This window comes from Chiloscyllium punctatum, chromosome 24 (assembly GCF_047496795.1).
Source record: "Chiloscyllium punctatum isolate Juve2018m chromosome 24, sChiPun1.3, whole genome shotgun sequence".
In the NCBI taxonomy this organism is placed as follows: Eukaryota; Metazoa; Chordata; class Chondrichthyes; order Orectolobiformes; family Hemiscylliidae; genus Chiloscyllium; species Chiloscyllium punctatum.
The window spans coordinates 4,033,943-4,055,242 of record NC_092762.1 but is presented as its reverse complement, the minus strand read 5'-3'; the positions used below and the strand labels follow the sequence as shown (position 1 = coordinate 4,055,242).

General features: G+C 40.6%; 2 gene segments (V, D, J or C); both read right to left on the bottom strand.

Moving 5' to 3' along the window:
• Positions 1–1,004: 1,004 nt before the first annotated feature.
• Positions 1,005–19,769, bottom strand: LOC140494442 (Ig heavy chain C region-like). The segment is given in 7 exon segments: positions 1,005–1,420; positions 1,876–2,184; positions 4,106–4,417; positions 7,506–7,811; positions 17,894–17,984; positions 19,082–19,465; positions 19,594–19,769. Coding segments are annotated over 5 exon segments (1,338 nt in total).
• LOC140494846 (Ig heavy chain V region-like) lies at positions 19,137–20,413 on the bottom strand. The segment is given in 2 exon segments: positions 19,137–19,465; positions 20,362–20,413. Coding segments are annotated over 2 exon segments (381 nt in total).
• Positions 20,414–21,300: the final 887 nt, after the last annotated feature.

Here is a 21,300-nt window from a genome sequence, read left to right as displayed (position 1 = left end):
CTGTTGCAGTGATAGAACTTCTGTCTCTGAGAGAAAAGGCGTGAGTTCAAATCCCCACTGCCCCAGAGATAACATTTCTGAATATGTTTATTAGAAAATGTCTACTTGTGTTCTGTTTGTGAAACAAAATGATATCACGTATTCGAACACCAGAATTGATCCCATGTGCTCCAGAAAACTGAGACAAAACTATGGAATTCAAACTGGGATGATGCAAACACCAGTTTTGGATTATGGGAATCAATGTTAATCATTTGTTAACAGAGCCAAGCATGTCCAACATGCTTCAAAGGTATTATTTTGCATGGAAATGTTAAATCTTTGGACAGTAAGCAAGAAGCTGACTGTTCCTGTTAGTAACTGGGTTACATTACAGAGGACATCTACCATGAAAACTCTGCACAGGGAGCAAGAGGACAGACCATTCATCGTTCCCCTCTCCTCCGCTCCACGACAACTTATCTGTCGATTCTCTTTGGTGTGAAAGTGAAGATACATTCTGTCAACTCATGCGCGGCGCAAGATCCCTGGCAGTTCCCCAGAAACAAAGGTTACATTCAAACTGTTCTGCACACTTTACGATTGGCATGTTCTAATCAAATTTAATTTTAAAGTGTCTTAAATTTACATTTCCAATTGGTGCAATGTGGCAGTTTAAAATTGACATGAATTTTGTAAGAATGTCCAATTGGGGGTATCAAGAACACTAAGTTCAAAACTCGTGCTCTACCCTTGACAAAAAAAGGACATTGTCAGATTTTGTCACAGAGGGATTTAGGATGGATAAGGTACTTGGTGGAATCATGTAATGAGTGAGCTTTACTCTGTCTCTGACCCAGGGTGTAGCTGAGCAGAGGACACTAACTGCACAAGACACTCATCCTAGACCTGTTAATAATCCACTTTAACTACACAGATGGAATGTAAGTCAGAGTGAGAAACAACTAATTCAGTATTTAACTCACAACTGGAGGAAAAAAAAACACTTCATTACTTCTGTTGAATTATTAAATGCAACTTTGAGATTTTTATTGACATGAATTAACAGTGTCCATCAGTGCAAGTGAAATGTTTACGAAACTCGGTTTACCGCTAGATTTATCAACTGTTCTGTTGATGATCTTCAGTGGAATCGCTTCATGTCCCACCACACAGGAGTAAGAAGCACCGCTGGCCCACTCCTCCGCTGTAATGGATAACAGGCTGTACATGAAGAAGGAGATGTTGTCACTCTCCGCCATCACCTCAGTGTTCTTGTAGTTACTGGGATTCACCGGCTTGTCATTGTTTGTCCACTTGACGAAGATCTCTCGGGGGGAGAAACCTCTCACTAAACAGGTGAGGGAGAGAAACCTCTGAGCGGAGATTTCTTCTGTTGGTGGCAGGAGGACCGACACTGATGGCTCCAGTGGATTAATCACTGCAGAATATTTGAGACAAATATAAATCAACCAAAAAAATCCTGAACAAATATCACAATTTCACTAAATATTAAAATATGCCATGTTTAATTTGGGATTTATTCACTTTCGTTTTCTAAAGGAGCAGTATGGTACACATTCTGTTCAGTAAAAAAAGTAAAGTTTAATGTGAAAGTTGCCTCCATGTTTCCAGCCCACAACAAGGGCATTCTGTCCAACTGTCATTGCTGATGGTGACGTCAAAACCCAGGCTTCTTCCCACCTTATCTGACTTAATCAGAATACAATATCCTTTGTTCCATCTTTTTCTTAAGCCGCTACTTAGCTATCCTGCCTTCAGATGCATCATTAATGTTCCTAAGAGTGTTTGTTCATTACCAATCAAAGCCTGCCATTGATGTAACTGGATCTGGATTACACATGGGATCCTTTGTGCTTTAATCTCACCGCTCACCTTTCTCCTTGTGGATGGAGTCTCTCAGTGGAGTCGGTAGATTCTGATGGTACACCACACATTCAAAAGTAACGCCACTCAGCCAGGCTTCAGTAGAAATGTCTAATTTGCTGATCACGCTGTCGGGACTCTGTCCAGGCTGGTCAGCAATCTCTGTTTTCAGAGGCTTCTTTTCTTGTTTCCAGGTCACGTTGACTCCAGAAGGAAGGTTGGACACAACGCAGGTTAACGTCACCGTCGCCTCCAGTAAGACTTGTTCTACTGGCGGTGGGAGGATTTTAACGGTGTTAGGATGACACTCGGTATCTTCTATGAAATAAAAATCAAAGTCAATGAAAAATGCCCCTTTCTGATACAAACAGCCAATCTTCAGATTACTTCTTCACAGGGTGAAGACACCACCTTCAAAATGGCACCTCCAACTATTGCTGAAACGATGCTTACTATTGTTGATGTATTTTGATTTGTGAAAGCATTTGTGATTACCTAGGACATACCCTGTGTAATTATTCCTAAAGAACACTGGCTTTGTAACAAGTGAATCCTGTGAAAAAAGTAAAATCATCAAAGATACCATCATGTAACCCATGGAATTACCTTTCTTTCAGAGTTTGTCTCACTTAAGACCATCTATTGATACTTGTGAGAAGAGTAATCTGAATATAATGAGTTCATTTCCATGTTCATAACCCTTAGGTGCAAGTGCTGCTGGTCACGCTGACTGCCAAATCACATCCTAAATTTTGGATAAATTATAATAAATAATAATTATTTTCTTTGCAGAGTTCTAAAGTGTTACGGGAACGGTGAACAGCCATGGAAATTCTGTTCATTATATTGCGTTATTGGTGTGATGTCATTCTCTAATTTATGTCATTGTTCCTCGTGGGCTGCGTTTGGAGTAGATCTGAAAACAAGACATTGAGTACAGCATTGGATGTCGAGAAGGACACCCATCTCCTTAAGTCTTTCCCTCCATTCAGAAAGTTCATGACTGGTCTGTACTTTCACTTTATTTACCAAGCTGCATTTTTTAATTTCTTCAGAGATCAGGGGAGAAAAAAAACACACAAAAGCGTCTTAAATTAATCTACAAACACGATGGAAATGTACACTAATTTTATAGACATCCACTACTCACTGTGTAAACATCGCCACCCCAAACCAGGCTAAATCAGCCTGTCTCGAGCACCTCGTTCATTCATCCCTATTGTAGCATTCCCACCAGAATTTATTCTCCTGCCTCATCCACTAATTACAGAGAGCATCTTAAAGAAGCTCAGTGAGATCACATTTATCCCAGTTCATCAAATGTGATACCCACTTGGTCTGTGGTCTGATCCCATAAATGAAGTTAAAGAGCTCAGTACCAGATAAACATCGATGTCGTACAGTGTCCAAGGCCAACAGGTCATTCCTGAGCAAGGAATGAAGCATTGAACGCATTTTGATTTATTTTCAAGTAAGGGTCACTGCATATTTTAACCACGTCATTTTGAGACCACAACATCATAAGGTAGAGGATCAGAATTAGGCTATTCGGCCAATCCAGAGTTTAGCTCAGAATGATGCTGGAAAAGCATCTGACGAACAGGAAAATCGACGTTTCGGGCTAAAGCCATTCTACTGTCGTCTCTAAACAAGAGCCGATCTATCTCTGGCTTGAATACACACAATGGCCTGGCCTCCACAGCCCTCTGCAGCAACAAGTTCCACAGCCTCATCATCCTCTGGCTGAAGAAATTCCTCCCCATCTCAGTTCTAAACGGTGCCCCTTTGACCCTGAGACTGTGCCCTTGGGTCCTAGTCTCGCCTACCAGTCAAAACATCTATTCCACATTCACTCGACCTCAGTCTCTCAGTATTTTCTATGTTTCAATCAGATATCTCTCCAATATCCCCCCTCCACCCCAAACTTATCCTTGAAGCAGCTACAAGGCAAGGATTCAGCTCTCTGAATGCCTCTCCCAGCATGGTCAGGCAATAAACTATTCAACAAAGCTCACTGTCTATATGTCTATCTTCAACAGAGAGGAAACATGCTTTTCTGACTTGCCAAAATGTTGAGTTATGAGCAATGCTAATGTAACACTCAAACTGAAATAAGATACGTGGCATGTTGGGGAACAAGAAGCTGTACTGTGCTGTTTACTATGCCTGATAAATTAGTGTGTTTGATTCATATCAGAGTTCAGAATGATTTGTAGCTCTCTCAGTATGTGTCTCTTACCCTGGAGTGCAGTGATATTTTTACTTTGAATGTTCTCTCCATGAGTGACCTGGCAGGTATAGACTGCGCTGTTGTACCATTCACCATAAGGGACCATCAGCCGACTCGTCATCGAGAAGTTCCCGTTTGCCTCACACACGGGAGTCGTTAAGAAGCCAGAATCCAAGGGTCGGCCATTTTTCAACCAACTCACGGAGATTGAGTTCGGATGGAACTCGATGATTGAACAGACGACGGTTGCAAACTTGCTGCTTGCGATTTCTTCACTGGAGCTCACAGTTAGGAGAAGAGTTGGTGGGAGAATATCTGAACCTTTAGGAAACACATCACATACATTATCCGACAAATTTCATAACAAGTACAATCAGTTCTCATATATCAAGGTTTCTTGTGGTTGACGGATACAAGAATCATAATTGTGCAGAGTGCTGGAGAAGCTGGGATCCACACAGAAAGATCAGCAGGACAATGTGAAAGGCTAAACTTAGAGGACACAGCAAGGGAGTCAAGGAGGTAGAGAAACTATTGGCCGGTTAAATCAGAAGGGAGATAGCAACGTTGGATGGTATTCGTTTTAATGACAGAGTCTGATGAACAAGGCAGACGAATTACCGGCATAAATGAGGAAATGATGCCGTTGCTATCAGAGACATATTGAGAGCCGGGCAGGAGTGGCTATTCAATATTCCAGGATTTAGTGCCTTCAGGTGAGACAGGGAAAGATGGAAAAGGATGGGGTGGGAGGGTGTGCGGGACAGAATGTTGCTTCTGTCACAATTCTGACAAGAGTATTTTAGGCTGTAAAGAGAAATGAAACCATGGATACCTCCTCGAATGACGGCAAATGGACAGTACTTCAAAACCAAAATACAGCAAACATAACTACTGGGAGAGCACGATAGACCTTACCATAGGTTCAAAAGACCAAGTGCAAATACATGGGCAAATTTCAGAGAAATGTAAATTAAATAGGGGAATGAGAAAAGAGGTTTTTACCTTCCTGTGCATAGGCTTGGATATTCATTTAGTCAAAAATTTAGAGGGAGCACAATTCTGAAAATGCCCCCAAGAGAATATTTGAACAGAGTATGTGTTTAATACAGAGAATTTTAATCCAGACCTTGCAAGAGAGGGGTGAACCTGAACTTAACTTTAGGGAAAGAAGTCGACCCAGTGGGTAAAACATCAATGGTGGAGCACTTTGCAGACAGTGATCGTAAATCAGTTGGATTTCAGATTGTACTGCAAAGGAATAGAAATTGGCCCAAAGTTCTGAAAAGGGGAAGGACAATTTTAGTAAGATCAGGTAATGACTTGACCAGAGTGGACTGGAAGCTGACACTTATTGGTAAATCTGAGTCAGAGCAGTGTGACACATTTAAGAACGAGATAGGAGAATCACAGGGTGGACATTTCCCAGGAAGCCACTGCGTGGGACCAAGAATGCAGCGGGCTCTGGACACCAAAGGGCATGGAGGGTGAGATAAAGAGAAACAAGGGAGGCTTCCTGTCTATACTGAAATCTCAAAACAATAGAAACTAGTATGGAGTACAGAACGTGCCGGGGGAGTTTGAAAGACAAAGGAATTAGAAGAACAAAAGGGACCATGAGAAAATAATAGCAGTCAAAATAAAGGAAAATATTTTTAAAAGTTACAGGCTCATTCATAATAAAAGAATTACTCTGGAAACAGTAATGCCCATTAAGTGTTATCATTGGAGTGGAGCTGGAGGATTAGGTTGTGGTCAAAACGAATGTGTTGTGTCAGTGTTCACTAGTAAGAGGGACAATGTGGGTACAGAAATCATGGAGGGGTGTGGCGATGTAGTTTTCAGAAATTAGGACACATGACGTGATGTTCTGTGTTGTCTTGCTGAATGAAAAGTGGTTATATTTCCAGGGCAGATGAAAAGTATACCAAGCGGTTGAGTGATGCAAAGGATGAAATAGTTGAGTCACTGACAATAATTTAGAATTCCTGTCTGGCCACAGCAAGTGAGTGTAGATCACCCAACGTTGCACTGTTATTCAGGACGAAGGAAGGGATAAATAATGAAAACACAGGACTGTCAAGCTAGTCTCAGTGGTAGGGAAACTATTGAGAAGTGAAATTAGTCTTCATTTGGAAGATAAATCAACAATTTTCAGCACGGTTTTATTGAGAGGAAGTCATGTGTAAGAATTTGATAGTAGTTTTCAGAGAGATAACTCGATGTCCAGATGATAGCAATAATCAGAGCCAATGGGATCCGAGTTAATTTGACAGATTGGATCGAGAACTGGCTGAGTGGTGGGAGCAGGGGATAATAGTCATCGGGTGTCTGCGTGACGGGAAATCTATGTCTCCTGGTGCTCTGTAGGGATTGGTGTTGATTTCCTTGCATACCAATCTCTTACATACCAATGATTGAGACTCAAATTTAGCAGGATTAACCAGTGAATTCACAGACGAAATGAAAACTGTCATGTTGGTAAGTCATGAGCATAATGGCTTTAGATTGCAGGAGGATATACAGGATTGGTTGTATGTGAAGAGAAGTTGCAAATGGAAATTATTCTGGATAAATGTAAGGTGATGTAATTCGGCAGAAGTATCTGTGAGGTATGACGTTTTGAATGGTGGAACCCTGGAAAGGCCTGAGGATCTTTGGTGCATGTCCCCACCGATCCCCTATAGTACTGTGTCGTCTGGATAAAGAGGCTAAGAAAGTGGGAGGATATTTGCTTTTATTAGCCGAGACATTGACAATGAAGAATGGTGAGATGATACTGGAACTTAATAGAACACTGGTTAAGCCATGCTGAAGCATTGTGTGCGTTTTATCGAAGGAATGTGATTACACTGAAGGCAGTATTGATGAGGTTTGCCAGGATCTTGCCTGGGTTGGAAGGTTTTAGTTATGAAACTAGATTAGATAGACAGGGGTTTTCCTTGGAGCAAAGGAGAATTAGGGAGAAGATTATCATGATGTCTCGAATTATTTTAGGCATAGACAGGGTCAACTGAATGAAACCTTTCCCCTTGATGGAGAGATCAATGTCTCAGGGGCACAGGGTGAAGGTAAGGCAAGGAGGTTCCAAGTGGATCTCAGGGGAAAACAAAATCAAACAGAGGTGGTGTTAGCCTGGAGCTCAGCACCTATAAGTCATGTAGAGACTGAGCCCCTCATAATAAGTATGAAGTATCCTTGCAAGGGCAAGTCACACAAGGCAATGGATCATATGCTGGCACATGAGACTGGAATAGTTAGGTGACTGTTATTGATAGGCGTGAACTGGATGGATCAAAGGGCCTTTTTCCTGTGCTGTATAAGGTGATTCTGTGAAAACGGTTATAAATAATGCCTTCTTCATGTTAATCCCAGACGCTCTGTTTATCGCAGTTCCCACAACACGTACCTGGACATGGCATTTCTTTGCTTTTGTGTGACCCGCTGTGTTGAACCTCACAGTAGATTTTGCTGGGGCAATCTGCCGCTGACCCGGGCAGGGTTAACTGGCTGCTCAGGGTGTAGGTTCCCTGCTTGTTTCTCACTGATGGGTAAGTCTTCAATCCAGTCGTGATTAGCTCCCCACCTTTCTTCCAGGTTACCTTGGTGACGTCAGGGGAATAGTCCATCGCCAAACAACCAAAGATCACAGAACCGGTGTCGTGCTCCTGACAGGAGGAGACCAGGCCATAAAGCGTGGGGGGAGATGGTGTCTCTACAACAGAATGACCAATTGAGCATGTTAGCTTCTGTTCATTTGACCTTATCAGTTACTCAAATGTATCCTCAGCTGTAAACTTTTGCCAGTATGCTCCCGCTGAGTCTACAGCATAACTGGAGTTTGTTTTTGTTTCCTACCAGTTGTCGATCATGGTCATTGTTCCCTCTTTAGAAACATGCCCTCGACCTTGACAATTACCATATAATTTAGGAAGAAGAACATCCTGATCCCACCCCAGTAACTGTTTGAAGATCTTACCAACTGACACTTTCACTGGATTGCTGTGAAGAGCAGAGACGTTTCACAAAATACAAACCAAGGAAATGCAGATTCATCGAAATTCTACAGTGTGTGCAAACAGGCCATTTGGCCCAACAAGTCCACACCCACCCTCTGACAATTAACGCATCCAGACCCATTCCCCTACCCTATTATGCTACAGTTAACCCTGACTAATGCACCTAACCTCCCAATCACTGAACACAACATTTGCAATTCCCCCAGCTTGTACATCTTTGGACTGTGGGAGGAAACACACACAGACATGGGGAGAAAGTGCCAACTCCACACAGACAGTCACCCGAGGCTGGAATGGAACCTGAGCCCCTAGCCCTGTGAGGCAGCAGCGCTAACCATGGAAGCAGCGTGCTGCCCGACTAGGTACCGTGCTGCTGGAAATATACCCAACAGCTGGCAGTACCCCCGGAGAGAAATCAGAGTGAATCATAGAACATAGAACATTACAGCGCTGTACAGGCGCTTCGGCCCTCGATGTTGCGCTGCCCTGTCATACTAATGTGAAGCCCATCCCACCTACACTATCCCATGTACGTCCATATGTTTGTCCAATGATGACTTAAGTGTACTTAATCTTGGCGAATCTACTACCGTTGCAGGCAAAGCATTCCACACCCTTACTACTCAATGAGTAAAGAAACTACCTCTGACATCTGTCTTATACCTATCTCCCCTCACTTTAAATTTGTGTCCCATCGTGTTTGCCGTCCCCATACTTGGAAATCAGGTCCAGTGAGCCTTCCTCACTTATCAATGCAAGGCAGAATGTTCTCTCTGGGAGGAAGGTCACTGCAGCAGCAGCACAGGCAGGAGCTGAGCACTGGGACAGGGAGGAGGGCTGTCACGGCTGAACTCATGCCAATTGTCTGGAATTTGAAACATCTAATTTACAATTATCTGAATTCTGGAGGCCTCTGAAAAATGGAGGACCATTAAGGTTCAGAGACTTTGGAGTGTTACAGCTGAGTCTTTACGTAAATATGATTTGAGAAATGAACAAGTAATCTTGAACTTTAATAACTATCAAACTGACACGCAGTTCACCACCAAACCTCATCTTGCAGACTAACCACTGCACTTACTCTGTCTAGACCTAAATTCCTACTCACATTGACAAACCCTACCCTGCTATACACCCATTCATGCCCGGAACACAACCCCTATCACACAAAACACATCCAAGGCAATCCATATTGGTCGTGTAGCTGAGCAGAGAGATCTCGGTGTCCATGTACATAGATCCTTAAAAGTTTCCAGCCAGTTTGATAGAGTTGTTAAGAAGGCATACTTTGTGTTGGCTTTCATCGATAGAGGGACTGAGTTTCAGAACCACGAGGTTAGGCTTCAGCTGTACAAAACTCTGGTGTGGCCGCACTTGGGAGTATTGTGTACTTTCTGGTCACCACATTATAGAAAGAATGTGGAAGCTTTGGAAGAGTTCAGAGGAGGTTTACCGGGATGTTGTTTGGTATGGCAGGAAGGTCTAATTAGGAAAGGATGAGGGTCTTGAGGCTGTTTTTATTTGAGAAGAAGGTTGAGAGGTGACTTAATTGAGACATAAAAGATAAACAGAGGATGGACAGTGAAAGTCTTTTTCCTTGAATAGTGATGGCTAGCAGGAGAGGACATAGATGACAGATGTCAGAGGTTGCTTCTTTACTCAGAGAGTAGTAGAGCCATGGAACGTACTGCCTGCACCAATAGTACACTCACCAACTTTAAGGGCATTTAAAAGATCATTGGATAAACATATGGATGAAATTGGAATAGTGTAGGATAGATGGGCTTCAGATTGGTTCCACAGGTCAGCACAACATTGAGCCCTGAAGGGCCTGTACTGCACTGTAATGTTCTATATTCTATATTCCAGATGGACATATGATCTCAATTCCTTTCAGTCATTTACACTCCTGCTGCCCTGCACCTGGCCCGTGGTGAATCTGACCCTGACTGGACCTGGCACCATCATTTTCACAACCTCTGACAAAAGCCCACTACCCAAGACATGACCTCAGCCCTTGATCACTGACCTCTCATCTTACCCAAGTCAACCTGTGAACATTGCATGCTAGCTCCTTTCACATCTGTGCTTTACAACCTACCATTTTGCCAGACTCTGAGCTTTGCATTTTGACAACACGTCCACCTGTCACTTCATTACAGTGACCTTCCACCCCCGAAACATCCTGGCACTCTGCCCACCTCTCCATACACCAGCCTGGCAAAGACAGACCTCCTGCATTTCAGCTCAAACTACCCCTCACCTACCAAGCACAATTCGACCAAATTATCCTGTGACCATCACCATTTACCTTGATGCCACCTTGCCAGACAGAGTGCATGCAAGCTTACCCAGCAGCCAGCCAACACCTCACAGCCTACCAGCCCAAACTTTCCCACATGCCCAATCTAGCCCCTCACTTGCTCACCACCTTCCAACTTTGAGCCTACTCCAACATAAAGTCAGTGAGTCATAAAGTCGCACAGCACAGAAACAGTTCCTTTGGTCCAGCTCATCCATGCTGACCAGAGTTCTCAAATTAAACTAATTCCACTTGCCTGCCTTTGGCCCATATCCATCCAGACCTATCCAGTTCCTGTAGCTGTTCAAATGTCTTCTAAATGTTGGACCTATCTCTGCATTTACCACTTACTCTGGCAGTTCATTCCAATGTTTTGGACAGTTACAACATGAAGCCCCAACTCCTGCACTCAGTGCTCTGACCAATGAAGGTACGTGTGCCAAACACCTTCAACACACCAGCTACTTGAGACAACGCTTTCAAGGATCTATGAGTCTGAACCCTCAGGGTCCCCAGTGTTCAACATCACTATCCAGTGCCCTACTATTAACTCTGTAAGTTGTGACCTGATTTATCTTCTCAAAAAACAACACGTCGTATTCATTTAAATTACACTCCATCTGCCACTCCTCAGCCCATTGGCCCAGCTGATCAAGATCTCATCGTACATTTAGATAACTTTGACTGCCAATTATACCACCAATGTTGGCGTTACGTGCAAACTTACAAACCATGTCCCATTTAATGTTTTCATGGCTTTCAACCAATATTGTACCCTGTTTGCCTTTCTCCCACATATCCGTAGCATTTTTTAAGGATTGAAGGAATCTATCTCCATATTGAAATCATTTCATGTTTTGTCCTCAATCAATTTCTGTGGTGGAGAATTCCAAAGGTTCACCATTCTTTTGTTGAACAGTAAACAATCAAGTTCAATGTTATCAGTGTGTTGGGAAGACTGGTGAACAGCAAGATTAATGATGATCCCATGAATGGAATAGCCTTCTAGAGGGCCAAGGTGCATTCTTCCGCTTCCATTTTGCATGCTGACATGTCCCTTCGGCAGCATGTTCCAAAATTGTGATCCTTGAGGATAAGGGCGCACATGCATGTAAATGCTTCTCCTGAAAGCTCTCCTCCAAATTAGACATCAACTTGACTCTCAACAATTTCCCTGCCCGTTTCCTCTTCCTCGATCACAGCCATGGGACTCACTTCCTAACAGCGCTGTGAATGTGCTAATACCACACAAACTTCAGCAATTCAAATAGACTGATGACAACCGGTTTCTCAAGGCGATATAAAAAGTCTGACACTTCCACACATGTCTAGAGATTCAAACAGCCACTGGAAGAATTGAAAACTATTTGAGGCACTTGTGTGTCTACACAAGATGACATGGTTTCCTTTTGTGTGATTTGACTGTATTTTCACTGAATGAGCAGAGCTTTTCTTAATCATATAATAGGAATGAAGCTTCCCTCATTTTTAGCAAGGCAATCACACATTATATTTCTTTATTCCAGGGAAGTATAGTGTTAAATTAATGAAATATGATGATTGGGATGTTTCAATTGGAAATTGTCAGAGATTTAAAGTTTACTTTCATGAGCAATTAATTCCAGCCTCATTGTGTCACAGTACTCACAGGAATGTCTTTCAGAAATGGTGTCTCCCTTTGTTATGGGCAGTCGAATCAGTAAATCTGGGATAGTTTTTGCTTGTTAATCAAAGGTGTTAAAGAGTTTTAGCCAAAGGGAGACCTGTGGATTTAGTTCACAGATGCACCATGATCTAAGTAAGTGGTGGAACAGCTCGAGGGGCTGAGTGCCCTCCTCTTGCCCCTACCTTCCTATCATCGTGTCATTCATTAAGCTAGCACTGGTGGTGAACACTTTTTATTAAAATATTTCAACAAATTAATTGTTTCACACATGCTTTAAAAACAAACTTCTGTTGATTATTTGGAACGGGATCATTGACATTCTCTATCTGAGTGATCAAAATAACTTCCACCCAATTACAGCAGCCACTGCATTCTGCAGTGTGTTGTCACTTCATAACAGTTTCTTGTGAAACTACAGCTCGAGATCAGGGCACGCAAATTCAATGATTCTCTGATATTTAATATCTCTGAACATTCGCAATTTGTTCAAATGCATCTTTTCTCTGAAGAACGTGTTTCATCGAACAGAACTGTTTTTAATGTAACAACAAACTTTAAATGCTAGGAAACCAAAATAAAGACAGAAATTTCTGAAGAAACTCAGCAGGTCTAGCAGCTCCTGTGGAGAGAAGGCAAGGTTAACCTTTCGCATCCAGAGACCCCCGTCTTCACCAAATTGTTTTCATGTTTTGGCACAAGAGCTCACACCTGTTGAGATAAACAGTGATTACGTTGGCTTGACTCCTGTTGGAAAAAGAATTCTAACAGAGCTACTGGATGGTCTGAGATCGCAATTGAAGATCAACTGAAAAGCTATCACCATCTGCTGTAAGTGTTGGATTCAGCGGAACCCCCACCGTACTGAACAATCAAATTCAGCTACAGCACTGGTTTAATATAAAGTAAAACAGCCTAAGCATCATCTCATCAAATATGCTTCAAAAATGATTCATTCTGGATTAGTTATACATGATATTGTCATAACAGCAAGTCAAAAGCTGGGATTTCTTTGAGCACTTATTCCATTAACCCCATCTAGCGATGCCCAAAAGCTTGTGAACAAATATTGATCTGGAAAAAGCTGCTAACCACCAACATTCTGTTTAATATCTAAGAGACACAAGTCAGGACAGCGATTGAATAGATTTCACTGGTCTCTGTGAGTGGAATTCCAACAAACACCCAAACATCTCAATCTGCTTTCTTGCACTGAAGTAACCTGATAAGAGATGGTATTACATACCTCTCTAACAAGTTATAAGTGAACACAGGCCACCTGGCACAGAATCAGGGACACTACTACAAATCACAACAGACCTGAACACAATGAGCTCGACACTATCACAGAGAACACAGCCCACCTGTTTTGACAGTACATAAACCATGTTAGTTATTAACACCTTCCAACAACCAGGGATTGTTCCAGAATGTCTGTACAATGAAAGTAACATTTCAACATTTATCCAAGAATACTTTGACAGCAGCTCCAAATTGTTCAAACTCTATGGGAACTACAGAGGAATAAAACTAGGAATTGCATTGCCATCAATTCACTGTCACTGGATTCCAACCTCGAACTCCCTTCCTCTTTCCCCTGTGAATGTTGCTGCACCAGACGGTGTACTTAGTTTGGAAAAGATTAAAATGCTTTGATGTGTAATATGACCGTTGCCAGTGACATTAAAAGCTGATAATAGGTTTTCAAATAATAAGATGCAAACAAATTCTGATTCTACATTGTGCCACGAAACATGTCCTGCACAACTGAGGCACAAAGAAAATATGCAGCATATTTCCCTCTGCCTCACTCAATCAAATATCTCTTGTTGCCAACAACCGATTTCAAAACTCTTGCTATCTGCCTTTTGTTCCTGAAACGTTCCTTCTGATTGGAACAACTTAGTCAGGGCTCTCAATTCTGAGGCACCTAATCGAATATTGTATTTCTGGCAGATAAAAGTGGTTTTGAAGCGAGAGATGAAATTGAACTGTCTGAGATTCAGGTATCCGAACTGGACAATTTACAAATGGTCAGGACCATTGACAAGTTAGTCAGAGATAGCACTGAAACAAACTGCACAACAGACTTAATCCTAGAGGATACATTGCTCAACTCCTCACGTCAAATATATTCACTGTAATTGGACATTCATCAGAGGAACTAACCAGAGGATTTGATGTGAACGAGAATGTGTTCACAATGAACATAAATAACCACTGAGTTAATAAATATAATAAGTCATTGTATTTAACAAAATTATTGAGGTGGGAAGTATCGCCAATTAAAGCACAGATCCAGAGGAAATGGATTATTCTCTAAATTATTTTTATAAAGTCTTAAAACGTTCCTTGAACTGTGGAGATTTTGCATGCACTGCATAAAGTCAATACTGCATTCCAGTGTGGAAAGCATTTCTGTTGAAGGAATTAGGGCAAGGTCATTTTCTTGTTAACTGCTTTTAATGAACGAAAATGTTTAAAAAGGTATGAATTGAAAACATGCTTCTGTCTGGAGTTGCCCACTTTAACGGATGTCTAAGTAAATGTGGGCACTGCTGCCTCACAGATCCAGGTACCCAGGCTCGGTTCCAGCCTTGGGTGACTGCCTATGTGGAGTTTCCACAATCTCCCCTGTGTCTGTGTGGATTTCCTCCCACAATCCTAAAATGTGCGTGTCAGGTGAACTGGTCATGCTATATCATCCATAGTGTTAGGTGCATTAGTCAGGGGTAAATATAGGGTAGGGGAATGGATCTGGGTGGGTTACTCTTCAGACGGTCGGTGTGGACTTGTTGGGCCAAATGGCAGGAAATCTAATCTAAATGATTGTCACACTTAACTAATGTGAGCAGATTCCTTCTGATCACTACATTGCAATAAATCGGACAAGTATATTAAATAAAATAAATATTACTCTACTTTCAGTGTCTGAATGAACAATGTGCTCTGTTATCCTCTAGTTCATGTCTTCTGCAAATTTGTGAACTCTGCATACGTCTGAACACATTGACGTAAAATGAATTCTCTGCATTTGCAGCAAGCACTCCCATGGTTTTAAGAGTAGAGTTCCTACAGTATGGAAACAGGCCATTTGGCCCAACAATTCCACACTGACCCGCTGAACAGTAAGTAGCCCACCCAGACCCATTCCCCTAATTTATATTTACCCCTGACTAATGAACCCTAACCTACACATCCCTGAACACTATGTGCAATTTAGCACAGCCAATCACCTGACCTGCACATCTTTTGGACTGTGGTAGGAAACCAGAGCTCCCGAAGGAAACCCACGCAGACACAGGAAGAATGTGCAAACTCCACACAGGCAGTCACCCGAGGATGGAATCGAATTTGGGACCCTGGCGCTATGAGGCAGCAGTGCCAACCACTGATCCACCATGCTGCCCTGCGAGTTCATGGGTGGATTATTTAAATTAATTCGAAATTTGGCCTTGGTCACATAATTCACTACAGCAGTTGTTTCCGAAAGAATGACTCTTCAGTTGATATTTTGTGGTAAAATGTAATTATTTATTTAAAATGCACAGATTGGGAACACCTAAAGCACTGTGCAGATTAAATAATTCAGTTAATGTTTTATTTTTATCCTGTAAATCCAGTTTAATCAGGGACATACCAATTAATTAACGCAAGTTACGTGTGAAACTGATCAAAGCAGTGAAACTGATCTGTTCTTCATAGAATTGTGCAGAATTTCCAAATAGTCTTTGCCAATGATCTTTTCCAGCCAGAAAAATATGTATGTAGTGTACAGCGGAATTGAAAGGTGTTTCTTGATCAATTATAACACAGTCATTGCATTTTTGCTCAAGAGCAATAACTATTAGAAATTCTAACTTTTGAAATTCTATATATATTTCTTTATGACTTGTAAACTGTTTAAAGACAGACCTTGTGATTGAACTAGATAGTTGAGTTCTGAATTTGGTTTGTAAAGCATGGATTAGATTAATCCTTAATTATTTATTTGAAGTAAAAATGGCGCCCGAAAGAATCTGTTTTCCCTTCATTTCTAAAACCTTTGCGTTTTGCCTTTCACTTAATAATAGGCTTTATGAAATTTCAACTCGCATGCTGATTGCTTTGAATGAGGAACCTGGAGCGGTTCACTGTCACCAACCGTGTTAACATTGCAAAAACAATGTAGAAACCAGAAACGGTTTCCCAAATATAACACATTTAATGTTACCCAAGTACAGTCCCTCCTCAACAGATCAACGATCACCAGATCACAACACGGTGTGTTTGCAGCAGAACTAGCTCTGCAAACATTTTCAACAGAACCAAGAACATGATGTAACCTCACAAAAAAACCCAAATTGAAGTCTAACAAAGCTGCTCAGAATCCAGCAAACTAATGATTACATTGAATAGAAATAACAAGTCATAACAGCAACCTTGTTTGTGAGGGGACTTTACACTTAACGCTGGAACGTTTCTGGCAACAGTTCAATTTATTTCCAACCTGCATGTCCTTCCTGATCAGGACAATCTTGTGCAGCGTACAGGACAGCAGTTGAAGGCATATATTGATTAAGCACTTCAAGGTCAAAACAAAATTACTGAATGGATAAATATGACCACATTATAATTTTAAGTTAGTTTCAATTACATAATCTGATCAATTCTGCAGTTTCAGATTTTAGTCCCAAATTTTATTTTGAATGAGGCTACTCAAAACAAAATTCAGTTAGTTTACAATTAGAACTGAGATTTTTTTTAAAAAGTCAATGCATTAAAAACTCGTTTTTTTTCATTTCTCACACTTCCGGGTTTCTGCCTTAAGTTGTTTTCAGACCATTACAAATGGGTGTAATGTTTTCAATCAAGCAGCGAAAAATGTGTCATATAAGTTTAACAAATGCAGAAATGAGTGATGAAAAACAAAAGAACTTCACAAATATTGGTAATGAACAGTAATCCAGAGAGTCAATCTCCTCAGCAGAAAGAAAACACCAATTACAGAAAGCATGAAAACGCTGATCAATTTCACAAACTGAATAAGAATTCAATCAACTCAATTCAACAGAATCAATGAAAATAAAATCAGAATCCAATCAACTCAAAACAACAGATTTGAATGAAACATAATCAGAATCCAACCAATTCAATTCAACAGAATCAAATAAAACAATTTCAAAAGCCAATCAACACAATTCAACAAAACCAAGTAAAAACAGTCAGAATTCAACCGAATCAACGAAAACAAAGCCAAAATCCAATCAACTCAATTCAACAGAATCAAGTAAAACAAACTCAGAATCTAATCAGCAGAATGCAATATAGCACCGCAAGAAAATTTTATGACAGTTTCTAACCTGCTTGTCGTCAACAAAATTAACAAAATAAATGAGAAAATATAATCAGGGTAAGAACATATATTCAAGAAATGAATAATGATATTTTAGCATATTTTAATCATGTTTGGTAATATCTCAAACATCTTTGAATTCTTAGCGTTTGTTGTTGATTATAAAACTCACAGTCAGGATGTCACTGACATTAAACATTATTTATAGCTGACTGATTAAAAGACATTAGGTGTTTCACGTAACCCAGCCACACAGAATGCCCATCTGATCAAAAAAAGAGATACACCGAGCAACTGACTCCATCATCACCATTGTAACTATTTGCTGAGCCTTAAGTGAAGTCTACAATCAGTCTGAACAAAAATGAATCCGAACCAAACCAAACTCAGCACAGAATCTGAGTTTCATTTAATTCAGAAATTAGTCACATGAATAGAAAGTTTTTAAAAAGTCACTAAGAAAGTTCAAAGTTCTTACCTGAAGTCACTGTCACCATGGTCCCTTGGCCCCAGTAATCAAGATAGTCACAGTGTTATATTCTCTGGACTGGGTCACACAATAACTAGCTCTGCATAAAACAAATCAAAAATCTACCATCATTTTAAATTTTCAGAACCACAGGCAAAATAAAGTCACGATAAATCTTCATCACATAATTGCGCTCGTGAATTCTGATCATTCTTGATAAATTTTAATACTGTTTTATACTTCACAGAGTAACACATGAGCTGATTCGCAAAATCCCCAACTGGTGCATCGATAATTACCCAAAACTTTTACAAAGTAAATAATGATACTGGCATAAAACCCCACCAAACCAATACTGCACTGCAAGTTAAGACGGTTTGTAGAAGTAATCACTGACTAGTTTCAAACAATCGAGGCTGAATAGGTTTTTGTATTGATCATAATTGCAGTGTCACTCCAGCTATATCACTGTGAGACACGTTGTGTCAAATACTATTACAGACTGTAAACTGTAAAATGCAGATAATCTCTTCACTTCTTAGAAAGCAGTGATTCAGACTCCTCTAAAAATGATTTGGTGCATTATTTCAGCTTTTACTCTTCGTTGTATTTTGAAAGCTTGGAATACTTTTCCAGGTTTGGTCTGCATTTAACTTGACAATTAACACGAAGAAGGTAGATAAAAATTATACATTTGTACAAACTAGCACTACTGGATTGCGTTTAAATTGCATCTCACATTATTTCTCGCTCCTGCCATGGTAGAAATCACCAATTTGAGATAAATCCTTGTCAGTGGTTATTGTATGAGGATGTCGCTGTGCACAACACTGTGACCCACTGTAGTATCACAATGATGGAGACCAGTACACTTATTCTCTGTTCTTTACTCGAGGTCTCAACTTTCATTTGAAAGAGCCATTTCGTACTGATCATGTTTAGAATTAATGCCATAGTTGACATAACAATTAGCAGTGATTTCCTGAGCTGTCAGATATATTAAAACTAACATTTTGTCCGAGCATTTAATTAATGGAAGTGTTAGCAGTACATATGCCATGCCGAAAACATTGTCCCATTGTGTCACCAGTTTGCTAGTTTAAATGGTACATTTCCTCTTTGATAGTTTTGTAAGAGGCAGCCTGAGGTCTGCTTCAGATCGCAGTTGGTATAACTGTATTTAAAACTCGTACTGACCGTCAGTCTATGATGGAATTGACAAAATGTTCCCTCAAGCTGTTTTGGAATGGGTCTAGCCCTGGTTCCTCTCGCTGTGGTATCTTGCACAGTAATAGATGGCGGTGTCTTCGATCTTCAGGTTCCCCATGTCCAACGCGAAAATGTTGTTTGAAGTGTCTTTGGACGCAGTAAATCGACCCTTAATCGCTGCTGCATAGTTATTGTTGTTTGAACTATAGTAGCTAACCAGCCACTCCAGACCCTGTCCAGGAACCTGTCGCACCCAGCTCATCCAGTTGCTGCTAAGACTGAACCCGCTAGTTTTACAGGTCAGTTTCAGGCTGCCTGCGGGACGGCCAGTCTCTGCTTCTGACTGAGTCAAAACAACCTCCGACTGGACACCTTTAAAAAAGAAAACAAATAAACCATGAGCATTAATGCTGATGAAATGATGGCTGAGTCTTTTACATTCCTGCCGTAGACTAACATTGAGACAGTGACAAAGAGAGACTTGAACAAAAAACACTCACATGATAAGAAAGTCAGTAACAAACTGAGAAAAATTGTCGACACAATCATTCTGATAACTTGTGGGAAGCGGTTCTGTCAAGATCTTTCTAAACAGAGCCGACCCAGGAGTGTTGAATTACGGTCTAGTGCCCAGGATTTATATGGCCATCGGAAAGGGGCAGGCTTACAGCTTCCGCCTGTTGGTTTCCTGCTGGAGGCTGAGACTGGATCCTGGTGTCAGCTTGTACAGCCCGAACACATGGGATCATGTCTTTACATGAGGTTCTGCTTAAACATGGACACATACACATCTTGGGATATTTGTTTTGCTGAATAGCTTCTTTGGAAGTAAATTTGAGTAGCTTCAAATCTGTTTCACATGATAGTTGAATGTATTTTGTTAAAAAAAACAAATTCAACTGGAAGTTAGCTCCCTTTATTTCTACATTCATTCACAAGCAGATAAAACTAAAATTAAAGTTCAAACATATTACTCGCTAATAAAACAGTTGAGCTTTTCTTCCCTGGAAACTGCAAGTCTCTGTCGCACGTAAAATAACATGTAATTCATATGAAACATTTCAAAATTCAATTTAGGAAACTGAATACAGAGCGTGTCCAAAGTGATTATATTTAGAATATTCAATTAGAAGTTAACTCCCTTTAATCCTACATTCCACCACAAGCAGATAAAGCTAAAAAGAACTTCAATAATATTATTAGCCAACAAAATGAATGACTTTATTTTTGCTTTCACTCAGTCTCTCTCACATTACAAAATAACATACCATTTCTAATCTGCGTTTCTAAATTCAGTTTAGGCAACCTAATATGGAGCATGTCTAAAGTGATTATGTTCAGAATGTGAGTGTGTGTCACTAAACAGTTTGGACCCGGAGATTAGTAGCACCTCCTTACATTGCAGAATGTCTCTCCCTGCACCTTTTTCTTCAAATTGCTCCAACACTAAAATGCACAGTAAAGGAAAGCTGTGTGCCTGAGAAACAAAATGTGAGTCTGCAGTGATACATAACACCGAGGTAAACTTTTGAAAGAGCATCTAATGAACTAGAACAAGACAGTCCATAAGTTTTTTTTTAAATCCTCAACGTCTAAACCGTTGCATGTAACAGTCTGGGTACATCAGGAATGTTTGGTTAAATTAGAGTATTACAATAATAATTACCACAAATGTAGGTTATAAACAGTACATTTCTCTGCTCACTGATAGCTCTGACAGGGCAGTTAACTCATAAAAATCAGCAAAAATTCGCTGTTACACGACACCAGTGTTAACCATGGATAAAGGGCCCACTCAGTTTTAATGAGATGCATGAATCAGAGAATGGTGCAACAAGTGATGTGAGTTTGAACCAATTCAATTTTGCTAATTTACTTTGAGATGATAACGAATGTGACTGCAATGTGGGATTTTGGATCCATTAACTTCATATTCAGGAGCTTTAAAGATACTCAGTAAACAGGCTGAACTAACCAGAACGTCACTGCATTCAATGTCCTGTTTTCTGATAGTCATACAGTGAATGCTGTATTCAGTGACTTTCCTTTTTAAAGAAGAAATGCCAAGTGAAATGTGTCCATTGTGAGTAAATGGGAAAATATCGTTTGTTTGGTAGGATTTTACTTTAGTTGATTTATTTTCCCTTTAATCGGCCAGATACAATAGTTGGCAGCAATTAAGCTGACTGCAGGAAAGGTCCTTGAGC